A 24,333-nucleotide genomic window follows, 5' to 3' on the forward strand; every position below is an offset into this window, starting at 1 on the left:
CCCTGGTTACCAACTTTGTGTGTAAAGTAATCACCATTCCCCACCCTTTACTTCCCCACTGTTGGAGTGAAAAAGTTGCACTGTTTTCTGATGGTAGCCTTCACTGTTTTCTGATGGTAGCCTTCACAGGAGGAATTTGATGGCTTTTTAATTGCTTCCTTTCTGGCTGTACCACCAGCAAACCTTTCTTGCCCTCCTTTTTCTGGGTCTTTACTTTGGCATCAGACAGATTTGTGCTTCAGATCACTTCATCATTTCTCAATGTTTTTAGATAAAGAGCCTCAGCCCACCAGAGCCAGTGACCTAGAAAGAGGATTATGAGATGGGAAAGAGCTAATTTTAAAAACACCCCATCTGCCCTAAACTGGTTCTACCTTTATTGTTTTGATTGTGAGTAATGTAAACAAATTATATAATTACAGGGGAAGTGAGGTCTGTCAGATCGTGGTCAAAACCCCAAAGCTGTTGCCTTGTCCATCCGTCTGTCCTGCCTCAGCCTAGAACTTCCAGAGCAGTGGCTTCTGTAGACTCTGCTTTGGCAGAAGCTATTTAAAGAGATGTAGCTCTTGTTTTCCGGTGGAACGGAGACTCCCGTCCTAGGGATCAGAGGAGCCATCCATATGCCTTCTCATCAGCAGGATGACCTCTGCCTGTTTAGACTTTGGGGACAGTTACAGTCCTCCGATAACTTCCGCAGAGGATCAGTGTTCCGTTAATTGCTTTGTAAAGAACATTGGGATTTGTTTGGAGATGCCAGTCACCAGCTTCCCTGGAGTTTCTGTGGTTCAGCAAAGGGAAAGACTTCTGGAAAGGCAGAGCTGGAGTGTCAAGCCAATACAACTTGATTCTAACTTCTGTGTCCGCTTTGGACTCCTGTTCCCACCAGACCTCCTTCCTCTTCACACCTCTCCTGTGTTCCATTCTCCATCCCATCTCTCAGCCTAGAATACTCTCTTGCCTCTCTGCACCGATCTACTGCCTGTCCTTTAGGTGGAACTCAGGTCCTGACCCTTCTAGTCTCAGATTGGGCATCTCCTACCCACCCTTCCACTGTTCGTAGTAAAAGTTGACCTTGATGCAGATACTTAAGATGCTTGCTGTCTTAGGTACTTACCTGTTATCTCCTTGAAGCTAAGCTTTATAGAGGGAGGGGCCTGTTACAAACCTAGCTTGTGCTGGGCAGATATGGTAGTCGAGCAGGAAATACTGGAACATGCCTTTAAGATAAATCTGTAGGACACATTTTTAGGTGCATCGACAAGAGTCGTGCAAGTTAGGAGAGAGGGGAGGAGAGGTCCTTTGCCTGGTATGGATTAACAGACATTTTTTATGGCCTTCTTGCACCCTTGACCTTGCTTGTCTCAGCAGCAGCCCTGCGAGCCGTGGGCCAGGGGAGGGGGAGGTGCGATGCTGCTGGTCTGGAGACGCTAGAAGGAGACAAAGTGGCTTCCAGGCACATGGATTGAGTCCCTGGACTCTTTAAGTCTCTGGGAGCCTCAGGTTCTTCTATCTTTTAAGATGCGAGTGTTTCATCCTTCCTCCCCCGGTGGGGAGGGGGGTGGTAAATACTAGCTTGAAGGTCAGGGTCCAGTGTAGGTGTCCTGTGAGTGATGCCATGTGGCCATGTACAGGTGAGGCAGTGGAAGGAGAAACTTGGAAAGGTGAACTAAGTGCCGTTGCCTCCTGCTAACTCATTGAACCCGTCAGCAGGCAACCAGTTACTTAGCCAGGCACCAGGTAATTCCAAAGCCAGGTGCTTGACTCCAGTGCCCGCAGCCTGTGTCATTCCTTAGCTTGCTAGCCCTTGACTCATCCCGTGTGAGTAGAGATGGGCCTGCTTGGTGCAGTGTTGGCTTCGTGCGGGTTTTGCTGGTCCCCTTGGCTGGGAGCCTGGTCCCCGTTGTCTGGCGTAAGCTTGCTGTGCTGTGCGTGTGGTCGGAGAGTGGTGTGGGTGTGTCCGTGGCACTCAAGCTCTTTCCGGTCTTCCTTCGATTTAGGAGAAAGGATCCTGGGTTATGCTGAGGAGCCCTGCTATCTCTGGTTTGTCATGGAATTCTGTGAAGGTGGAGACCTGAATCAGTACGTCCTGTCCCGGAGGCCGGACCCAGCCACCAACAAAAGCTTCATGCTACAGCTCACGAGCGCCATTGCCTTCCTGCACAAAAACCACATCGTGCACAGGGACCTAAAGCCAGACAACATCCTCATCACCGAGCGGTCTGGCACCCCCATCCTCAAGGTGGCAGACTTTGGACTAAGCAAGGTCTGTGCGGGGTTAGCCCCCCGAGGAAAAGAGGGCCATCAAGACAGCAAAAATGTGAATGTGAATAAGTACTGGCTGTCTTCAGCCTGCGGCTCAGACTTCTACATGGCCCCCGAAGTCTGGGAGGGACACTACACAGCCAAGGCCGACATCTTTGCCCTGGGCATTATCATCTGGGCAATGATAGAAAGAATCACTTTCATTGACTCTGAGACCAAGAAGGAGCTCCTGGGGACCTATATCAAACAGGGGACTGAAATCGTCCCTGTTGGTGAGGCGCTGCTAGAAAACCCAAAGATGGAGTTGCATATCCCCCAGAAACGCAGGACTTCCATGTCTGAGGGGATCAAGCAGCTCTTGAAAGATATGTTAGCTGCTAACCCACAGGACCGGCCTGATGCCTTTGAACTTGAAACCCGAATGGACCAGGTCACATGTGCTGCTTAAAATTCAGGGCAAAGCATCTTGAGTGTTTTTAAACTAGGTGAGTGTACGCTTTTTGTTCTGCATGCCAACTTCCTGGACTGGATTCTTCATCTCAGGCCCTACGGTGGGCCCCGTGGAGCTGGGGGGAGACGGAGGGTTAAAGACACCCGAGTGCTTATTGTGAGAGGACTCACCCAGGTCTTGAGGAGGAGAGCTGTGGGGCATAGTAAGAGCTGGAAGGTCTAGAGAAGTCCTCTGAGTGCACATCTCAAGTGTTTTAGAAATACTTTTTCTCGACAATTAATAAACGCTTACTGGAGAAAATGTGCAAAAGAGGTACGGACAGTTTTTTTCAGGGAATATATGCTGTCCCTAATTGTGTCTCCGATTCACATGTCCAGTTCTGCACAGTTGAGATCGTGCTATATTTAGGTCTAGTTTTGGTTCCTGCTCTTTGAGCAGTGCTCTGAGCATCTCCCATGTGATACTCGGGAAGTACAGTTTTCAGTAGTTGACATTCCACTGTACGTACCGTAATGTGACCAGTCGCCTATTTCAGATACAGAAGAGAAGATGGGTCTTCTCTTTTTTTAGATAGTGTCAGTGATGTGATGAGTGAGTTCTTAGATGGAAGTCTCTGCTTACTTAAGAGATTGATTGTGGGCTTTTATTTGTCAAGTGTTACGCTAGGCTCTGGGGTAACAGCGGTGAGCAAATTTAAGAAAACAGCCCCATCCCCATGAATTCTGCAGCTTCGTTGAATTAGTCGGGGAGAGAAACATTGATCGATAATCGCCGCAGGTGTTTTATGACAAAAGAGAAATGGTAGGACGGGAAATTGGCCTTTTAGGGGGTTGGTGCCCAGAGGCAGGTGTAGGGAATTGGGGGGTGGGGCAGGGAGGATTCCAGGGAAAAGGATGACTAATCTCTGCCAAGGACCTGAAGCAGAGGGAGCCTCGCACACCTGAGCACCTCCACGGGCTTGGGGTAGGGTAGTGAAGAACGCAGACTCAGAGTAATCAGCGACCTGCCCAGGGGAATAGGCAGAGCTGAGGTGGAAAGTCTGGAAGTGTGTACCAGGAAGGGCCATGGTTGTTTAGTTGGACCAGAGGCTGAGGTGAGCAAGGGCAATAAGATCAGAAATAAGGTGATACAGGGAATTTGACCTTGGTGGGCATTTGGGAGCCATGAGCGGACCAGGGCAGAATGGTGCAGTGTTGAGGTCCTCAGGACAGGTGGGTTGGGTTGAAGCAGAGCCTCGGAGACCAGTTGAACCAATGATTTTATTCCCACTGCTAGCACAAGGGGATGTTCTTGAACCTGAAATTGAGCAGCACTGAGGATGGAGGAGTGCCTGGACCATCATCAGGGCAGGCCGTTGGCAAGATAGCCGGCTGGACGTGGAAGCAGAAGAAAGTAATACACTGGGGGAGATGATGGCAGTAGACTCAAAAGCTGGCCGGGGTATTGGTCAGATTTGACTTGTTTTCAAATAACGCAGCCTCGCTTTGTGGAGAGGGAGGAGAATGTTGACTCCGGTAGCAATCTGTTCGCCTTCGCCACCCTGCAAGGGGTTAAGTCTTTTATCCACCGTCCTTCTAAAGTAGGTGCAGGTGTATCTTACTCATGACCCTCCTTGTTTTCTTAATCTGGCAAGCTGGAAATAAGCGACTCTGAGATTTGCTGAAGCCTTGAGAATGAGGGCTGGTGCTAATCCCAGGGGTCACCCTGCACACTCAGCCGTCTGTCACCTGGGTGGGTTCTTAGTCCCTTCCTTGCCCTCCACCACCCCCAGGGTGCCGTGGTGAGTGCTTGCTGAGGGGAGCCTGCTCACAGCCGCAGTGTTCTCAGTCCCTAGGTTTACTTCTTCCTTCCCACAAACCTCAAGCTCTTCAGTGGGACAACAGGCCAGGTCATCCTGCTGCCCACTGGGTAAGCGTGTTCTCCAGAGCTCGGTTTGGGGCTGTGCCGCGTTAGAGCCCAGAGGGTTGGCTAGACCACATTTTAGTCGGATTTAATGCCACCGTTTCTCATTCCCAACTCATCCCTTCTGCTTTTAAAAAACCTCTTACAGGGACACCTGGGTGGCACAGTCGGTTAAGCGCCTGACTCTTGGTTTCGGTTCAGGTTGTGATCTCTGGGTCGTGAGGTTGGGGCGCTGCTCAGCGTGGAATCTGCTTGAGATTCTCTCCCTCTGCACCTTTCTTCCCCCGACTCCCACCCCACAACGTGCGCACACACGTTCTCTCTCTCAAATAAATCTTAAACAACAACAACAACAACAAAAAACCAAACCAGCAAACACCTATTGGAGTTCAAGTTTGTCCTGGGGTAGGATGGAAGTTGACATTGGAAGAGAGATTTGAATTTGGGTTAGGATTGTGGGGCTGTCACAGCTCCTGGAGATCATGCCACTGTTGGGATTTGTGCGGCTTTGCAGGGCAAAGTTCTAGCTCCAAGAAGGGTGATTCCTTCACTTAGGAGAAATAGGTGACCTTGACATAAGAGAAGATGAGGCACATAATTCTACTGAGTGTCCCAGGCTCTGACCACTAGTGATGACAACAGTTCTTGGTCAGCTGGCACCTATTTGATTGTAGCCTAGCCTCGCCTGTCCCAGTGGGGCACTTAGACTTTGTGGGCCTGGGTCCAGGTCCCTATAACCAGGAGCTGCCCCTTTTTTGTGCCAAAAGCTTCAAATCGTTTGCAGTGTCAATGAGTTGTGTCTGGCTGTTCACAGAATCAGAGGCTTGAGTTGGAAAGAGCTCTTGTCCAGACTGCCCCTGCTCCCCACTTCAGTTTTATAGATAAGCGAATTTCATGTGTGTTCATTGTTCATTGATGGACTATTTGCCAGGGATAATTTTAGTCACAGAAGATACTTTAGTGGATAAAATAGAAATTCTTGCAGGTATGGCTCTTACATTATGCTGGAGAGATAGACAATAAACATAAGTAATAAATGTTTGAAAATGCTGAGTGCTCTGGGCGGCCTTAGAGCAGAACAAGGGAGATCAGAATGCTGGGAGGTGGAGGGCGGAGGTGTACTTTTAAAGGGAAGAGATCAGGGTGGGTCTCTTGAGACTGAGACATTTGAGTAAAGGCTAGGAGTTGAGAGAGTGAGTCATGAGGATTTCAGGAAAAAGAGCATCCCAGACAGACGGGATGACCAGTATAAAGGCTTGAAAGCTGGATAGAAAGCTGGGAGGGGAGTATAGTAAGAAAAGCAAGAAAGGGTAACTAGGGTCAATTAGAGTGGGCCTGTAGGCCATTTTAAGCATCTGGGGTTTGGGCCTGAGTAAGATGGAAAGTCCTGAATGCATGTTCATTTAGCTGTGGGATAACTAAGCTTTTGAAAGGATTGTCGTGACTGCTGTGATAAAAGTAAACTTTGGGGGAACAAGCCAGGGAATATAATGGGAGGCTTCTGTAGCATTCCAAGTAAGAGAATGGTGGCTTTGAGCACTGGAGCCCAGGAAGTGATACTAGATTACGGGTGAACATTGAAGTCAGCCAACCATTTCTTGCTGGATTGAATGTAAGGTATGACAGAAAGGAATCAGAGAAGACTTGGAGGTTTTGGCCTTGGAAGCCTTTGAAAGGGTAGAGTTGACACCAAGTGAGATGGGAAGGATATGGAGAGGAACAGGTTGGACCGGAGAACATCGGGCTTTGCTGCCATGTGTAAGTTTGCAATGCCTGTCTAAAATCCAAGTACAGAGGTGGACTGTTTAGTGGGATGAGTCTGGAGTTCAGGGGAGAGATCTGGTCTAGAGATAGAAATTTAGAAATGGCCAAGGTACCCAGAGTGGGTATAGAGATTTCAAAGAATGACTGGGCTCTGGGCCATCCCCCAGGGAGGTTGGGGAAAGGGAAAGGAGTCAGCAAGATAGGAGACCTGGGCTGTGGTGTCCTGGAAGCAGGTGAAGACAGGAGGAGGAGGAATTGGCGAGGTGCTGGTGGATTGAGGGACATAGGGACTGAGGATTGACCTTTGGCTTTAGTGATTGGGAAGTCATTGGCACTTACGAGCAATTTTGGTGGCAGATAATGAGGAGAGTCCCTCAAACCACAGCAGGTTTGAGAGGGAATGAAAGGAGGAATATTGGAGACAGAATTGACTGGAGACTCTCCACTTTTTTTGTTTAAAAGTCAAGTTGTACTTGGAAAGTTGAGGACTCTAAAAAGCTTTTGTTTTGGGTTATATCTATGGATACTGGTAGTAGTAAAAATTAAAACTGAGAAATGTTTTAAGTGTTCTTTTCAAATGAATAAATAATCAGTTATATGTTAATGTATAAGTATCATAATTTATGAAAAATATTTCAAACAAAAATTTAGCGAATAGAGAGGCATTGTTTTATATTAACAAGTCTTTTTATTATCTGCCTTAATAACTGGGTTCTCACGTTTGCTTGTGATTTTAATCTGGTACCATGTCAGTCAGCATGTAACCTCTAGAAAACAGAGGATGTGAAAAAGCCAAACCCAGCTTGGTGTTACTGTGAACAGGGTTGGCTTCGTGGAGTTCTGCACTCTGGACCACACTTTTGGGAACTGGTGGTATAAAGAAATCTTCTGGAGGAATTTTCTGTGAAGGGGAGCGGCTGAGAAGTAGGGGGCAGCTGGAGACTTAGAAGGAATTATTCGAAGTCCCAAATGAAGGGACAGAATGTGTGTGTCCTTATTCCTTGTAAGCTTTCCCATTAGGCCTCTTGTTGGGACTCGGGCTCCAGCTGCATATAGGAGACACTTGTCCCCAGCACGGTGTGGTGAAGAACAGTGTCACTAGTCTGGTCTTACAGATTTCAGAGTAGTGTTCAAATCAGCGCTCACCTGTTTTAGGTTTTTGCAACAGTGAATAGATGCGCTTTGGGCGGGAAACATGGGATTCCTTTGAAAGGAGTATTGCCTAGTGGACTGTTAAGGACTGAGTGGTTCCATTTTTTGTGGCTTACTGGCCACGTGACCTCAGGCATGTTATATTACCTCTTGATTTTATCATCCATTAAATGGGGGTAGATCATATTTATCTTAATGAGATTGTTGGAATCACAGGTTGTGAAAGTGCCCTGTATAACCTCCCTAATGAAATGCTAAATTTTAGATACATACTTTGGCTTGAGGTGAAAGTATTATCTTCATCTCTGAAGACAATGGTCTTTAGTAGCCTTGCTTCAGAGGATTACCAAGTAGCCCTTTTTTTTTTTTTAAAAAACAACAACAAAGCTGGACTCCAGGCAACTCTGGCCAATTGCTTGTTCTGGAAAACTTATCTATTTTTAAAGATTACTCAGTAGTGGATTCTGTCTCTCCCTTATTTGTCATTTTTTAAAGATGTTTAATAATTCCTAATGTTTCCTCCCGGCGAGCCGACCTTACCCAAAGTGGGTAAGCTAAACTGCTGTTCTAGGTGCCACCACCCACCTCCGTTACCAGGGAGGGTGCTGTGAGATGAGGGAGTCTGCATTCATGGCCAAGTTTGCGGTCTCAGATGAGCCTCGTTTACTAGGGCCTTTGGTAGTCAGGGCCCTTGAATGACATTTATCTGGAGCTGGCAGCTTGGGCTGCCAGGAAATCAGATGTTGGTGTGGCCTGAAGGATCGTAGAAAATATTCTTTGTTCCATATGTGATCTTGGTAGCTACCTAACATCAGAGAAAAAAAAAAAAAAGTCCAGCCTAATTTATTGTTGAAGTAATAAAGGATGTATTTATTCTTGGTGTGAGGTCCAAAGATGTGGCTCTGAGCTCCATGCTGGCGGGCCTGAGTTGACCCCTTGACCTGGGCTTCAGATTCTTCACTTTTTACAAGATTGGAGGTGGAGGTCCCCAGGCTGCTTGTTGGACCCCTAATGGTCTTCTGGGGGTTCACAGGCTTCAACTTATCTGACAACAGCACGTTGGCTCACAGTGAAGCTGTAGAAACCAATTCAGATGAATTCTTTACTTTTGGCAAAATTATACCCCAATTGTGTCACAATATAGGTGTTGAGTTAAAAGTGATACTGGAAACTAAAAAATGGGAAAGAAATTCTCTTAAAAAAAAATCTTATATTTTAAAAAGATTTTTATTTAGCAAGAGGGAACACAAGCAGAAGGAGTAGGAGAGGGAGAAGCAGACTCCTCGCCAAGCAGGGAGCCCGATGCGGGGCTTGATTCCAAGACCCTGGGATCACGACTGAGCCGAAAGCAGATGCTTAACGACTGAGCTACCCAGGCGCCCCTGTGTGGTTCATTTTAAATAGCAAAGTTTTCAAAATAGTCCTGGGAGGGTAAATGAGAACCGGGTTTTCGGTGAGCAGGTGGGAACCTGGGATAAATAGGTATTCAGGACCTGTCTCAGTTGAGTGTGACTTCCTTGTCTAGCTTGAGGACAGATGTGAGCAAATCCAGGAGCACCTAAGACATGCCCTTCACTCAGGACCCTGTGGGAGGTGGCAGCACGAAACCGAGCTGCTAGGGCGAGAGAGCCCCACCTGGAGCCTCTCCTGGGGTGTGTGTGGAGCAGAGGGGTTAGGTTTTCAAGGAGAGCAACAGTGCAGAAGATGTTGATAATCACTGGTCATCCCTGGGTCCAAGTACTTTTTGACCCTTATTTCAACTTCCTGAAGGTCACAGCTGATAAGGAGCCAAGTCTAGATTTGAACCCAGGTCTGAGTCCCTGGTGTGCCCCGACATGGGGTAATGTCTCAGTGAAACACCTATAGAAATCACACATCTTTTTAACGGAATTCAATGAACAGTTGCGCCAAGTGGAGTCTGAGATGCATAACGTGGGCACGAGGGCTTGGCCATTAGTAGCCTTCTGGTTGGGAGGGAGTCTCTCATACTCCGAAAAGGTGTGCTGTGCTGCTCATCAGGTAGGTAGCTGCTGGGAGGGATGAGCAAGGACATCTCCATGAAGCCGTAGCCGCCAAAGGAACCACAGTCGGTTTGGTTCCTACACCCCAGAGGCTCATCCCACTTAGTCTCTGGTACAGCCTTGAACTTTCCAAAGAGGACAGAAGGCGGGAAATGCCATCCTCGCACTGAAGTGGGTGATTAGATACGTACAGAATAGGGGTTTCATTTAAAGTTGAGAGATCGTTGGGAGGGGAATGTATTTAGCCGGAAAGGATAAGTCCTTGGATCCAAGCAGATCTGCCGTCTCTGAGCCTGTTTGGAGCCCCCGTCTACACAGTGGACGTCTCAGCCTGGGCTTCCTTGGCTCGAGCACTGCACAGGATTAAGAGTGGAGGGTTGTGCTTGAGGATCCCGAAGGCTTGCTTCTCTTCTCGCTGGGAAATTAAAACTCTGCCTTCACTCTGAGGACCTGGTGGCCTGAGGTGCCCGCATCCAGGGAGACCGTGGGGACTGGTCTGTCTCCTCGTGGTTGCTCAGGGCTCCCCCAGGTCAAGAAGGCTGGTGTTTGTAAGGCCAGGCAGCTCCCTGGGGCCCGGCTTCTGCCCTTGCCATCCCCTGACAGCTCCAGCTGTACCCACGAGAGGAAGCTGAGCTGTCGGTTATGTAATGGGGCTGGTGGCCCCCAGGGAGAGTCTGTCCCTTGAAGCTCTACAGCACATCAGAGCATCTGCAAGGGGACAGGCCTGCCCTAGGGCTGTTGTTGCTCACATTCTCCTCCCCAGCATCCCTGGCTCCTCCTGGCCCAGACAGTGGCCCTTTGGGCAAAGCAAAATCCCTTTTGTAATCGTCCAGCTATAAGCAAGGCTGCCTGATGGTTGGGGTCCTTCCAAGTCCCATTTCCTCCTCCCCCAGGACACGGACACTCCTAGCAATGATAACTCCTGGGTATCAAAACCTGCATGCAGATTCCCCTTGGGTCACCCTGATACAGCCTCACATGGGCAGGTGAGGCTAGACTGGAATAGTGAGACACCCATATAACCAGGGGTCAGGCCCTGATAGGCAGAAGCCACAGGGCAGCAGAAGTCAAAATTATGCAAAGGTTGGAAGGTGGGAGGCCAGAAGCCCGCTCCACATGATGGCTGTCGAGAAAGCACAGGCAGGAGGGAGTGCTGACAGCGGTCTGTGGCACCAGGCCAGAGAAAGGGCTCTGGTGTGACCCAAAGGCAGCCTGCTGTCTCTGTTCCCCCTGCCAGGGATCCTGGCAGAAGCCCCTTCCCAGTGAACGTGGCTGGAGCCTCTTGAGACTTGAGGACCCAAAGCAGAAGAGCAGTAGCGGCCAGGTTTCTCCCCAACAAGTCTCCCAGTTCATTTATGAAGTGTGGACTAAAGCAGGGGGTCTGTCATTGGTGCTCATCACTGATGTGGCTGCTCACAACCCTGTGTTCAAAGATGCTGGGGCCAAGTCGCATTTATTTGGTGAGCAAGAGCCCTCCTGGTAGATGGCAGGCACTGGCCCAGGGGTGGTATTGACAGTGGAGACCCCCAGTGCTGTCCTCTAGGAGTTCACTGTGTAGCAATGGAGAGATGACAGTAGCTGCGGCTCAGGAGAGATCCAGGAAGCCTGGAGGGAGTGGATGGAAAGTTTCCTGGAGGAGGTGGCACCTTGGGCTGGTTCTTGGAGGTCGCTTTAGAGGCACCTTGTAAACCAGGTCATAAGCAGGTCACAGCTCAGGGCTCTCCAGAAACTGACCTTTTGCGACCTGAGGCTTTGTTGGGTACAAGACGCAGCTGGCCAGGGGAGAGGGTACTGTTCTAGTTCTGAAATCCGAACCAGAGATGCCTCCTAGACCCAAGGCGTGGGGAGAAAGCCCACAGTCTTGATAAACAAGGGCAGCGGCATACAAGCTCCCAGCCCCTGGTGAGTCCTCTGTGGTATTACAGAACCCGAGGAAATGGAGACCTCCTCCAGCATCTCTCGGATTCAGAAGCTTGGCAGGCCTTAAAACTGCCAGCCAAGTTTAAAATAAATCAATACTGTAAAATACTGCAATGAATTTCCCAACTTTAAAGGAATTTCACTTTCAGGTGCCAAGGGAAAGCTGTAACTCAGTCTGCATCATACGCAGGTCAGATTTCTGTGTTTTGTTTCTTTGTGAAAAAAAAATGCTATCTAGGGCCTCGGGGGGCAGGATTAGAGCCACCCAGGCACATCACAGGGCATAGGGAGGAAGGTGAAAATGCTTCTGTTTTTCCAGGATGCAAAAAGGAGCTGGATATGGGGCCCGGGCAATAATCTCACGAAGGGGAACCTTGGCTCTTCGTCATTCCAAGGCCTGGCTCCACGGCTATGATGGAAGGCCGGTCGGCTTCGGTGTATGGTGTTGGATTTTAGATTAGCCCGTTCCAATGGGAAAGTCACAGATATGGTGTGAGCCAGGTGACTCACTCTGCATTTACTTGTGTCCATTTGGAAAAAGGAAACCTTTCCTTGTCATGGACAGCACCCTTTTGTTTTTTGCCTTTCTGCTTTTTTCAGACATGTCTAAGACATGTCCTTCTTTCCAGAAGGCTCTGGTCTGAGGCATGTCTGAGGCATGGGCTGTGGAAGTACAGTGCAGTCAGATCTTGGCAGAGGGCATGGGCCTTACTGGCCCAGCCCAGCCTTGTCCAGACATAAGGAGAACTGGAAGTCACAAGTAAAGACTCATTTGTTGTTAGTAACCAGATTGCATACTTGGATTTGATGAATGTTTGGAAGGAACCCTTGGTTTGCATGGGGCAGCAGAAATGAGTGTGAGTATACCACACCCCAGACAAACAACACAGTGACTCTTACCTTCTAGAAAAAACTATTTGGGAGTTTAAATCAGTTGCCTAAACTGAAATCTAGATGTCACCGCCAATGTGATCCAGAGCTTCTCCCTCCCCTGCCCTGAGAGCACCAAGCAGGTGTAGCACCAAGAGCCCTTGGAGAGCCTATCCCTCCGGCCTGGTTTCTGGGAGCCGTGGGACAGCTGTCCTGGAACTCTGGTTTCCCACCTGCTCATAGAGTGTCACTGGGTTAGGCATGAGTTCGCGGTGCCATAGGCAGACTTAGATGTGAGCATTCAGGATCTACAGCCTGATGACGTGGCCTGTGCCAAGTTTAACCAGAGTTCAAAAGATGGCTTCCTCTCTGTCGGTGGGAGGGACGGAGGATATCACGAGTAAGATGTTTCCTACTTGGCAGATCATGATTCTACCCTGCAACCTTAAAGATGTTGACAAGCTACCACCACGCTCCTCCCTGCCCCTCACTAGCTCACCAGCACACACCGTGTCCATGACAAACCTTCTCTGAGTGTAGTCCCCAGACAGGCAGCATCACCTGGGAACTTGTCAGAACGCATATTTCTGGTCCACTTTATGTAAGAGCTAGGAAAAGGAGGGGTCGCCTGCGTGGCTCAGTGGGTTAAGCCTCTGCCTTCGGCTCAGGTCATGATCCCAGGGTCCTGGGATCGAGCCCCGCATCGGGCTCTCTGCTTGGCAGGGATCCTGCTTCCCTCTCTCTCTGCCTGCCTCTCTGCCTATTTGTGATCTCTGTCTAATCAAATAAATAAATATAATCTTTAAAAAAAAAAAAAAAAAAGCTAGGAAGAAGGGCCTCAAGTCCTGATCCTATCACTGCCTTCCAAATTACCTAGCACTGGGCAAGTCACTTCTCTGTGGGCTGTGGTTTCCTTGTCTAGAAAGCCAGGGCACGTAAAGGACCACTCTCATCCCCTCTCTGCCTGCTCCCCCATCCCAGTCATGTTTGTGGGTTGCACCACGGATGAGTTTCTAGGAGTTGGGACTCGTGATTCTTGCTTGGTTTCTCCCTCGGTGCCTGTGTCCTTAGGATGAGGTGAGTCCTGCAGCAGCCCCCTGCTCCTGGGAAGAGAAAGAAAATAATTAAATTTCTCCATGGGCTTCCCTGGCCCTGAGAGACTAGACTTCTGAGCCATAATAACAATGAGCATCTTGGGATGATCTCCAGCAGAGGACCCTCAGGAGAATATGGGCCCTGTGGGGTCTGTGTGGTAGGACGGGAGATCACCCTTCAAGAAAGAGGAACTCGAGAGGCAGCTGGGCATAGGGGATGGGGAAGCAATAAGATGCACAGGTCTGGCTTAGGTCTCTAAGTGGAGTCTCAGACATGGCTTTGAATCCTGCCTAGAAATCTTCACTTGTTCATTCTCCCGACATGCCGTAAGCACATGTTCTGTGCCCAGCTTGGGCCATGGAGACGGAGGTAATCCCTGACCTCGGTACAGTTAAACCAGGCATCTCTCTGAGCCTTGAGTCCTCATTTATAAAGCAGGTTCCTAATGACATTTACGCCATAGGATTTTCCTGTGGATTCAGTGGAAAATGGATGTAAAGCCAGTGTGGGGATGCTAGATGTGCATCCTAGGGTTCTACCGTCTTTTCATACTTTTCATACTAGTTCTTGGCCACCTGGTGACCGAGCTTGAAGTAGTCTCCTAATGCTTCCCACCCACCCCATCAAGAAAGAAAACACCCCAGAGGGACCCATTCATGTTTTTGGTAGCTTAGGTACGGTGCAGGCACTGGTATGTGCTTATAGTACATCGAGGACAGCTCAGACTTGGTCCCCACCCTCTGGGCCCTTAAACCTCAGTTGGAGAGAGCGGTCCGGAGGGAAAAACTACAGGTAAATTTCATGCCTGTATGGATAGAGGAAATAGCAGACCCTCCCCATGGCCAGAGGAGAAGTGCCATTGAACCTAAGACCTGAAAATGCAGATGTCTACCAGGCAGCGGAACAGTGAACAGGTAGGGGCAAGGTGGGAGAGCCTGGGAGGAGACAAGCCTGATGTGCCCAGTGTTGGGGGTGGTGGTGAGTCAGGGATCTGCTGCCCCCATTGTTTTTTTGTTTTGTGTTTATGGGAGCACTCTGGCTCTGCTGCTGGGATTGGAGAGGGCAAGCATGGACCTCGGGGGCCCAGCTAGGAAGTTGAATTCCCTGGGTTAGAGCGAGTGGTACACAGGATGGGGCAGAATGAATTTAAGGTGCCTTTGGAGATTGCTGGAGGACTGCAGGTGGCTGGAGTGAGGGGGATGAAGGCAGTTGGCTCCACGAATCACTGCACTGGGGGGCAGAGCTATTTACAAGACTGTGAACACTGCAGAAGAGGGGCTTTGGCAGGAGTGGAAAGTACACAGATGAATCCTGGATGTTTGGCCATCATCCCATCCTCTCTTCTCTAGATGACCACTTGGTAAGTGATTATCTGGGTCTTCTTGGGGTGCCACTGGATCCCCAATTTGGGACTAAGTCTAGGATACTTTCATGAGCCCCAAGTACTCTCCTTAGACCCAGGGCTGCCTTCACAGCTTTCATCTGATGGCTGTGCCTTGCTGTGTTTTGTTCTTTCCTTCGTAATCAGCTTCTCATTAGGTGACTGATGTGTCTGGCTCTTCTCTGTATTTGCATATGCACCCTGCTATAATTATGTCCCCAAAACATAACGTTTCATTGTTTTGTTTTGTTTTGTTTTGTTTATTAACTTTTTTCTGAGCTGAAAACCTGTGCAGTGTCCCGTCACATGGGCAGGCTGGTGGCTCTGCCAGACAGCAGCTTTCTAGTGCCCGCATCTCTCTCCTGTTTTTTTTTTTCCCCCCATGGTTATATAATACCGGGACCACGATTGCTGGCTATAAAATTGACTTTGAGAGCCGCTTTAATCTGTGAATTGGCAAATAGTTTCTATTTTGGGGTAAGGAAAGGAGAACAGGGAGAGGTGCGGGTAGCTCTGTGGTCATTTGCCTTTGGGCACTTAAAGTGCAAGAGCTGAGGGGCGACCCCACAGCCTGAACTTGACATCAAGCTAGGGGAAGGGGGCTTCAAGGTCAGTCCTTCAGCCATCCTTGGACACCTTGGTTTGAACTACATGTAGGGCGTGGGGTAGAAGTTGGCCCTACCTGTTTGCCACATCTTGTTCCCTGGAGAGTAGATCTGTGTTTGATACTCATTTACGAGTGCTTACTGGGAGCTTGTGCAGTTTGCTGGTGGGTTTACAGTCGCTCTATTTGTTTCAGTGTGGAACAGGCCTGGGGCAGCCTGAGTCTTTAGCATCCTAAGGCATGAGGGCCGGGGTCGGGGGACTTCCCCTCCGTTTCTGACTTACTGAGCACACACCCCGTGCCAGACTTCATACTCTCCTGCTCTGTTTCTTATCTCATCCCATCCTCACGTGGGTCCTGGGTAGGATGTCCTTCCCACTCTGAAGACAGTAAGTGATGTGCCCCCCTGGCCACATGGCCAACAAGGGCCAGCTCTACGGCTCTCTGCCATCATCTTCTGAGGACAGTTCCCATGCACACATGTGTAGTGAGTGGCACCGTGCGCGGTGCTCCCAGGAGATTCGTGGAGGGAACGCTGGCTTTTGGTTGAAGAAATCAGTAATGGCAACAAGTAGGACCTGTGGCTTAAGTTAGCCCTGGAAGAAAGGAGGGCAGACCATGTGCTGTAAGCAAGGGACACAGTGAGAACATTGAGAATTTGTGTCAAGAGCAGATCTTTGGGTTGGCTGACACAGAGGTAAAGGGGGAGAGTGAAAGAGTGCTAAGTTGCCCAGAGCCTTGAATGTCAGCCTAAGGAGGGTGACCTTCACCCTGGGGGAAAAAAGTGGAGACGGGTGATAGTGGTGCACAAGACTGTTCTTTCTGGCAGATGAGTAGGTCATGGTGAGGAGAGAGCGGTCAGCTCCCCAAGGGAGGGAGGAGACGCGACACCTGACAGGGCTGGCCTTCAGAAGATGCAAGGCGGCACAGGCACCTTCCTGAGCGAGGAGAGACAGGACAGGGGCTGATAACGGCCATTGGGAGCCCTGTGCTTCCATGTTGGTGTCAGTAAGGGACTGGCATCGAAACCTGGGATGTTGATAAATCTAGGTTTACATTGTAGCTCTCCCACTGCCCAGCTGGATGACTTTGGGCAAGTCTCCTCTAACTTCTCTGGGCCCCCATTTCCTGTCCTCCAAATGAAGCTATTTAACACTGGTGTTCGCTGTCCACAGCTGCAAAGACCAAAGGCACAAGAAGTAGGAAGTACCCACTGCCACTCCATGCACACAGCGAGAGTTCGGGGCAGCCCCGTGCGTTGCCTCTGGGCGGCCTGTTTTTTCCAAATTCTTACAGGCTCATTCATTTTCACTAGCAATCTGCAGTGCTCTTCTTTTCCCTAAGAGAGCTCCAGGCCCCTTTGCCATGCACCCCCTCCCATCCCTACGAGTTCCCCTGGCACACTGGGCTCCGGTCTGGTTGCTGTAACCAGAAGTCCATATGGTCCCCTCTTGCCCAGACCACTCTGGGCATGACCTTGTTTGAGTCTTGCCTTTTCTAACCACAGATTGTCCTGTCACCATGTGGAAGAGCGACCTCTCCCCTTCAGCTGTGAAAACACCTTAGGCATGCTCCTGGCAAAGGGCCGGGGAGGAGGGTTCTCCCAGGAGCCCAGCTGTTCCCCAGAGCCCTTAGCTAATCACAGCAGCTGCAGCTGAACCTCAGTCTCTTTGGGGACCAGTCGAGGCAGTTGGCAGCTCTCGTTTCGTCCCCACACTTAATAAGTTGAGGAAGGGAATTAGTTAGGGTGTCTCTGTAGCCAACTGCCAATTACCAGGGCTCTTTCTACAGATAGAAAGTTCCCCCTTCGTTTGTCTGGAGTGCCAGCCAGTGCCTGTTTACCCGCTCAGGTGCGTCTCAGCTCCCTGGGGCCCCCCAGACATGACTTCCCAAGGCCGGGGACACCAGCTTTTAAATGGGTCTCCATCCTCCAACCCCGGTGGGATGACTTGGGTGTAGCCCTGTGGCTTGCTGGTCACCAGAGAGCCCTCCCGATCTCAGACTCTTAGGTCCTGCCAGCAGCTCTTCCTTTGTTTTGGCGTTTGTTTTTTAAAGATTTTAGTTTTAAGTAATCCCTCCACCCACCATGAGGCTCGAGTTCACAACCCACAGAACAGGAGTCACACGCTCCACTGACTGAGCCAGCCGGGCGCCCCAGCCATTCTTCCTTTTGTGCATTTGGCCAGCTTTTGAATACCAGCATTTGGGGCAGCTCGCTTTGAGAAATCAGGAGGTTTAAAACAGTATTGGGCCAGCCCACCACGGTGACAACATGAGCACCCCTATAATGTGACCAAGTCTCAGAGTCTGCAAGCTTCCATGGTGACGGGCTGCCACGTCTCCTGTGGGGGCGCTCCCTGCCCCGGCCCCGCTCCCTGATGAGCCAGAGATGAGGCTGGCATCTGTTGGCAGCAGCACACGCCATCTTGCCTTTAAGCTCGGTGCGCTCCCCTTGTCGCAGGAGCCCAGGGCCCGCCGTCCAGCCGGCCTGCCAGCTGTGGCAGCGAGAGAGCATGTGGCCGCATGGTGCTGAGTGGGCCACCGATCTAGCTCTGCCGACTCGGCGGGGACCCCGTAACCTCTCCATGGCCTCTGTCTGCCTTCAGAGTCTCAGGTTTGCCTTGAAAATCTGTAAGGAGAGGGGACCCCCGCCCCCACTCCCAGCCCATCCCACTGGTAGGCAGGGCTCTGGTGCCATCAGCTGCCTCCTGCTTCCCCCCACCCAGCTTGTCCTGCTCTGCTGTGCCAGGGGGAACCCCCCTTGTAGTCCTCCCGTGTTGCTTTCTGGTTAGTCTTTCCTTTGTTAGGTAGGAGCCTGCTGAGGTGCTCGTGGTTCTTAGGTTCCTCGTGCCAGGGGTCGGGGCTGTCCCTCCAGAGAAAGGCGCATACAACTGACATGCCCCATGATACTTAATATATGCCTTCCAGGCGTTTGGAGACCCTGTGTCTCCTTGGGAGTTTGAAGGACCCCAGATGGAGAACCCCTACCCTGGTCCCAAGCCCCCGTCAGTGGCATAAGAAGAGACGGGGTCCCCAGCAGAGAGCAGGGAGAGCACTAGGTGGGACTGGTAACCGGGGTCCCCAGCACTAGGCTGGGTCCTTCATTTTTCTTCACTTATACTTCAGTGTCTCTTTAGTAGGTTGCTGCTACAGGGGTGAATTCTTCTGGTGGCATCTGTACTCTTCCAGCCTGGGCGACAGTCTGCCTTTCAGAGTTCACAGGGCTGCCCCTACCGGACATGCAGAAGTGGGCGAAGAGGATGTGGAATACGGGAGGGGTGGCCTCTGAGACGAGGGTGGGCCCCCAGCTGCTCCACAGCTGTTGTTCAGTTTCTCTGGGGGGCCTGCCCTGCCCCTTTCCCCCACCGCCACCGCTGGTTTCCATGACCCGTGGGCTTCAGGCATGGGGTGCAGAGTCCGCCCCACCTGCAGTGTTACCGGTCAGCTACGAAGTGGTATTGGGCATCATTGCGTTTTGCAGGGGGTGGGTCCTGGAACGAGGCCGTATGGGTCTTGACAATCTGGAGAAGATCACAGAGTTGAGGCCAGAGCCAAGGCTTCTGGTCTCGAGGCCACCGTTCTCATTTGCCTCTTCCTGTGGCTGGCCTGCCCCGGGGGACACACTGAACCCAGGCTGGCTCCTGCTGGCCACCCCTGGATTTCAGGCTTCCCTCTCCAGATTGAATAGAAGGCCTTATTTTCGTCCCCTTTGAAAGGCGGCGAGAGAAGGAGTGGCAGACAGAGCAGGCGTTGGCCCTAGAGCCTCCTGCTCCTGTAGCGGGTTAGGGAAACCCTTCGTACTGTGCCTCATTGGGAGTTGGGGGGTAGCCGGCAGGGTGTGGCCGGGTACAAAATGAGTACCAGCCTCCTCCCAGCTCCTCCCTGCTCCTCCCTGCCACCTGCTGGAGCCTGGACGAGTGGCCCGGTTTTCTGAGGGGGAGGGTGAGCATCTCTCTCTCTACCTGGCCTTGGTGGTGTTCAGTGGGAACTCAACTCTAGGCAGGGAATTTATAACCAGACTTTTGAGTTAAGATCCTGTCATGCTGAATGATTCCGTGAAGTTCGTAAATTAATTCTTCTATTGCCACCTGCTAGCTCCCGGTTCCTGTCAGTCAGCCAGCGTTTGACTAGTGGGCTTGGCAACCTGAGAGGCTCGAGAGAAGCACAGACTGTCCAGTCCTCTTGGGGTTGGGGTGGGGCGAGGGGAGCACATGGCATGGCTCGTGGGGGTCTGCGGTCACTCTGTTCGCTGGGGCCCCGGGGAGAAGGCACGTGGAGGGGGCCAGGGAGGTTACAGCTGGACCAGCACTTGCTGAGGCCCAAAGCAGAAAGGAGGCTGGTCTGACGCCAAGTCGTCTCATCCGGAATTTTTGTGTGGGCCGGCCAGTGAGGTGGTGAGGTTTAGGGTTGGGGTGTGATCGAAAGCTGCCATCACCACGTGTTAACTGCTTGCTGTATACTTCCGTGTGCCCAGGACAGAAAATGTCACTGGACGTCACACCTTGCACGGCGGACCTGGCCACCTTGTCAGCTGAGAAAGCTGAGGATCAGGGACCTCGATTAGTAACGGGGAGAGCTGGGATATCTCTGTAACCCGATGCTCTGTGGGTGACGTTCTCCCCATGTTCAGGACCTGCTCCCCAAATTTCTGCCTTCCTTTGGCCTCCTCAGGGCTCAGAGCCAGTCGCAAAGGATGTCCCTGGCCTTCCAGAGCATCGTGGCAGCTGTAGAACCCCTGTTGGGGGTGCTTTGCCCAGACTCATGTTCCCTTTTACCTTCTGTAGACCCAAGGACGGACAGCATGGCCACCCCATCCAGCACGTCCACCCCCAGGTCTTTTAACCCTGACCCCCATGAGCCATGCTGTGGGCCGCTTGTGGCACGGTGGTCCCTAGTTTTGCCCCTCTGTGAGCCATGCTGTGGCCGGGAGAGCCTTCGATAAAGGGAATATCAGAAAGCTTGGCTCACTGGCCTCTGTCCCTCTGACAGATGGGAATGGACAGTAGTGCCGGGGCCATTGAACCCCCAGGCCTGGCAGGTCATTGTCTCAGTATGAAAAGCTGCTTTGGTGTATTAAGCAAGTGAGGAATGACTCTTTTTGAAGCTAACCCTACTTAGGAGGGGCCCGCCCTCTTCGACCCCGACATTGCCTTGCCTCTCTGTGCCTCCACAGTGTGATATGCAGATGATGTATACTTGAGCCTTGGTTTGCCCATCCGTGAAATGGAGATCATTCCTCCATGCTCCTTTGTTTGGGCAAAGGAAGCATTGCTTGTGAAGCCTAACATGGTGTCTGACATGTCAAAGGTAGCCTTAACCGCAAGAATGATACCTCCACGCGGGGGTGCACAGAGGACTTACTTTAAGAGTGAGTTCTTGGTTCCCCCACCCAGGAATACCACAGTTTGAGTTTATACTGTAATCTATGAGCATGCCAGCCTGATGCCTTCCTTTTCTGTTGACGAGATGAGAGAGATAGAGAAGACCGGACTTGAGGTTTGAATCCCAGTTAAGCATTGACAAGTCATTGAACCTTTTTGCACTTTGCCGAGTGTCGAGAGTGTATGCGTCACACGTGCTTACGGTTGCTGCCTGCCTCCCCAGCAGGTGGCATGAGCTCAGGTGCTCTTTGCCACCCTGAACCCTGGTATGGGAGCCCTCCTGACACGTGCCAGTGGCCACCTGCTGGTCTGGCACAGCCTTTCAGCGGGTAGCTGTGACGTTTTTGTACACTATCACGGAAAATAGATCCTCGCAGACATCTAGGTCATATTTTAGATCTCGAGGCTCATGGGCTTTAAAAATCCATCCTTAGGTCTGAGCAGGTTGAAAGGTGCTGAGGATACCTGTGCCACCAGCTGGCTGTCCTTGAGGCATTACAGCAATGGTGTGAGGAAGGCTCCCTTTCAGAGGGCATATTGGGAGAGCTCCCCTCCCCTCCACTACCACCTCCACTGCCTTCCTCCTGCATGTCCATACTACAGATAAAGGACAGAAAGTTCCTGAATTAAGCCTCATCTCTAGATAAGTTGTACAGTTCGGTCTGAGAACCGAAGTGACCATTAACACAGTGAACAACATGGTAGACCGTACGGATCGTAGTGCTGTGTACCAGGTGCTGGGGTAGGCAGCTTACTTAAATCCTCATAGCAGCCCCTAAAAGGGTAGGGCAGCACCCCACTTTGCTAGCAAGGAAAGGGAGGCTCAGGTATAAGCAGCCAGTAAGTGGCAGAGGCAGGATTTGAGCCCAGAACCGTCCACCACAGCCTGTGCTGTTGCCCCACTAGAGCACATGGGTGAAGACGCTCAGTGGAAATGCAGTCGTGGCTCCCAGAGATTCTCACGTCCTGTGGCTGCCGGTCCTGCACAGTTGGAAGGATGGTACCATTTGAAAGTAGGAGACGGGGGACCCCAAACCATTCCCATTTAGTTTCATCTAAAAATGACATTTTAACAACAGTGAAGTAGGAGGGCCGCACTTCTAGAGAAGGATAGTCTTCTCCCCCCGCAGGTTTCCATCTCTGTGGGCTGGGGGGTCAGGGAGGAGGTAGACGGGGGGGAGCCCATCCATCCCACCCCTTTGTCCTCACTCCCCCCCCCCTCCCCACTTCCCTTCTGCAAACTGCTGGTGGCATTCAGGGGAGCACTTTGGTTCCCCCATCTCCTCGATAGGACCAGACAGCTGCTTAGCTGGCAGAGGAACTTGCTAGAAGGCTGCTCACTGCCTGGTGCCTCCACCAGCCTTGTGCGGAGGTACCTAAGCCAAGCCGTCCATGAACCCATTTCTGTGTTTATAAATGAAGGGATTAAATGGGTTTTAAACTCCATTTAAGCTCTTGTCTCTCCAGGAGGGGATTTCTCGGGACAGTTAGATGCTAATAGCAGGAGGTGTGAGGTGAGACTGACCCAGGCCCAGACCCTTTTCTGTCCCACCCATTAGCCGTGCAGCCCTTCTCTCTGAGCTGCTCCAGAACTGGGTGATGGCAGCGCCTACCTCATCGGGTTGTGGGGTGAGACAAGGCCGTAGCTGGAACACGCGGGCTCCGTGCAGGGACATAGTGAGTGGGAGGCAGCTTGGAAGAGCTGAAGTTTGCCTTAATGGATTGTTCCCTACAAAGCCCTTGGAACGTTCGATGCTGGGTGAGTGATCGCTGGGACAGTAATTACAGAGAAATAAGGTCGGGCGTGCTGAGGGAGCTTTGTCTGGGAGTTGAAAGAAGGGGAAGGATTTGCCAATACTTCCGCATCCCTGGCCCCTCTCCGCTCAGGACCGTGGCAAATGCCTGCGGTGGGGGAACCCCTGGCCAGTGGCTTAGTGGTGTTGTGGTGTGGGCCGAGCCGCTCCGTCTCCCTGGGCCTGTCCCCTTATTAAAATGGGGCAGTCAACCTAACAAAATGAGATGATCAGGAAGGCGAAAGATGGGGCGTGCTGATGACATCGTGTGGAGGTGAATCACACACCACTTTTCTTTCTGCCCAGCAGCATGGCTCGGCCTCTGCACAGGGCTCTGCAGTCAGAGGTACGTGTCCCACTGGAAGGAACAAGTCAGGCCCTGGTCCATTCTGGTCACTGGGCAGGCGGGGAGCCGGGGTGTGACATCTGCTAGGATGAAGTCGGGGGTGTCCCCTCCCCCGACCCTCACTCCTACCCCTGGGCTGAGCCCTTACTCCATTTACTGCCCCAGCACGTGCCTGGGAGGGTCTGCTGCTGCTCTAACCCCGAAGCAGGTGCTCTGAGCCCTTCCTGCTCATAGCTGCGAAGCTGTCTCCCCGTGCACCTGCCGCCATTGGCTCCCTGGGCCAGGTGGACCTTCTGTAATGGGAGACAGGAGAGGAACCCGAAGCCAGGGTCCGCTCCCTGAAAGAGAGCACTCTTAGGTTCCTTGTCCCTGCCCCCAAGAAGGAAGCAGACCCAGACCTGTATGCCATCCTGAGGCATCCTCCCAGGAGGACGGGACCCGGTGCCCAAGCAGGGGGAGGGTGGAGGAGCCTGTGGGAAATGTCAGCCTGGCTTCCTGGCAAGGGACCCAGTGAGTACAGCGGTCATTATACACTTGTGTCACGAGAGCTCTCATGGGGAGCTGTGCTGTTGCTTTGACCTTCTGCGGGCACACTCTGTTCTCCTAGTTAATTATGTGAAAAGGGACTTCCAGCTTCTGCATCTCTCGGCCTCCTTGGCTGCTGCTTTTCTGCTACCATGGGCCACCTTCCTGCTGACGGGCATCCCCTTGAGCAGGGTGTCCTCAGCTTGGGTCCTGCCAAGGGAGGGAGGAAAGCAGTGTTGGAAAGGTCATAACTTGTCCCAGAGATAATCTTAGCAGATCACACATTAGCCTCCAGTTTCCTGGGCTTTTCTTGTCCTATTTCACAAGGACGTGGAGCATCTTGGATGGTGAGGTTCCCCCCAAGCCCTCCCTCCCCCTGGCTGCTGGGTGTTCTGCTTTGTCTTGACAGCACAGGGAGAAGGTCATGGGCGTGCGGAGCAAAGCCAGTTGGCTTCTAGGTCATCCCAGGATGTGCTTCTGGTGACTTCATTTTACCAAATCAGAAACCAGGATACAAGAACCACCAATGATTTTTTTGTTGTTGAAGGAGGGGACTTCACAGGCAGGGAAACAGAAGCAACAGAGGGAAAAATTGAGGCTGAGAAAGCCAATATTTTCTTGTAGATCAGATACTTTCCAGCACCTTTATGATTCACCCCCACTCCACTCCCCATACGCAGACTGGGTGCCCCCTCCCTCACCTTGCGCTGGAGGAGGAAATTGCATGGTCTAATGTCACCTGACAGCCGTGGAAAATTCTCTGCTGTCCACTGTGTGTGGAGGAGCCCAGAAAAGAGCCGGAGTCTGGTCTCTTGGACTGCTTCTCCAGGGACCTTTCTTTGGGGCTGCCAGCTTTTCTTGTCCCT

General features: G+C 51.5%; 1 protein-coding gene across 2 annotated transcripts in view; it reads left to right on the forward strand.

Annotated features, from left to right (window-relative positions):
• Positions 1-24,333, forward strand: part of LOC111141781 (serine/threonine kinase 35) — a 42,163-nt gene that overhangs the window by 11,406 nt on the left and 6,424 nt on the right. Inside the window, exon 3 of one of the 2 annotated variants that reach the window (XM_022494590.1) lies at positions 1,998-2,747. In XM_022494590.1, coding sequence (XP_022350298.1) covers positions 1,998-2,710 — 713 coding nt within the window. In that variant the 3' untranslated portion in view covers positions 2,711-2,747. Of the gene's footprint in view, positions 1-1,997; positions 3,014-24,333 lie in introns of those variants that run through there. The other variant, XM_022494589.1, reaches the window with a different exon arrangement.

The sequence above is a fragment of the Enhydra lutris genome, unplaced genomic scaffold (assembly GCF_002288905.1).
Source record: "Enhydra lutris kenyoni isolate GAN:26980312 unplaced genomic scaffold, ASM228890v2 scaffoldscaffold6, whole genome shotgun sequence".
Lineage (NCBI taxonomy): Eukaryota > Metazoa > Chordata > Mammalia > Carnivora > Mustelidae > Enhydra > Enhydra lutris.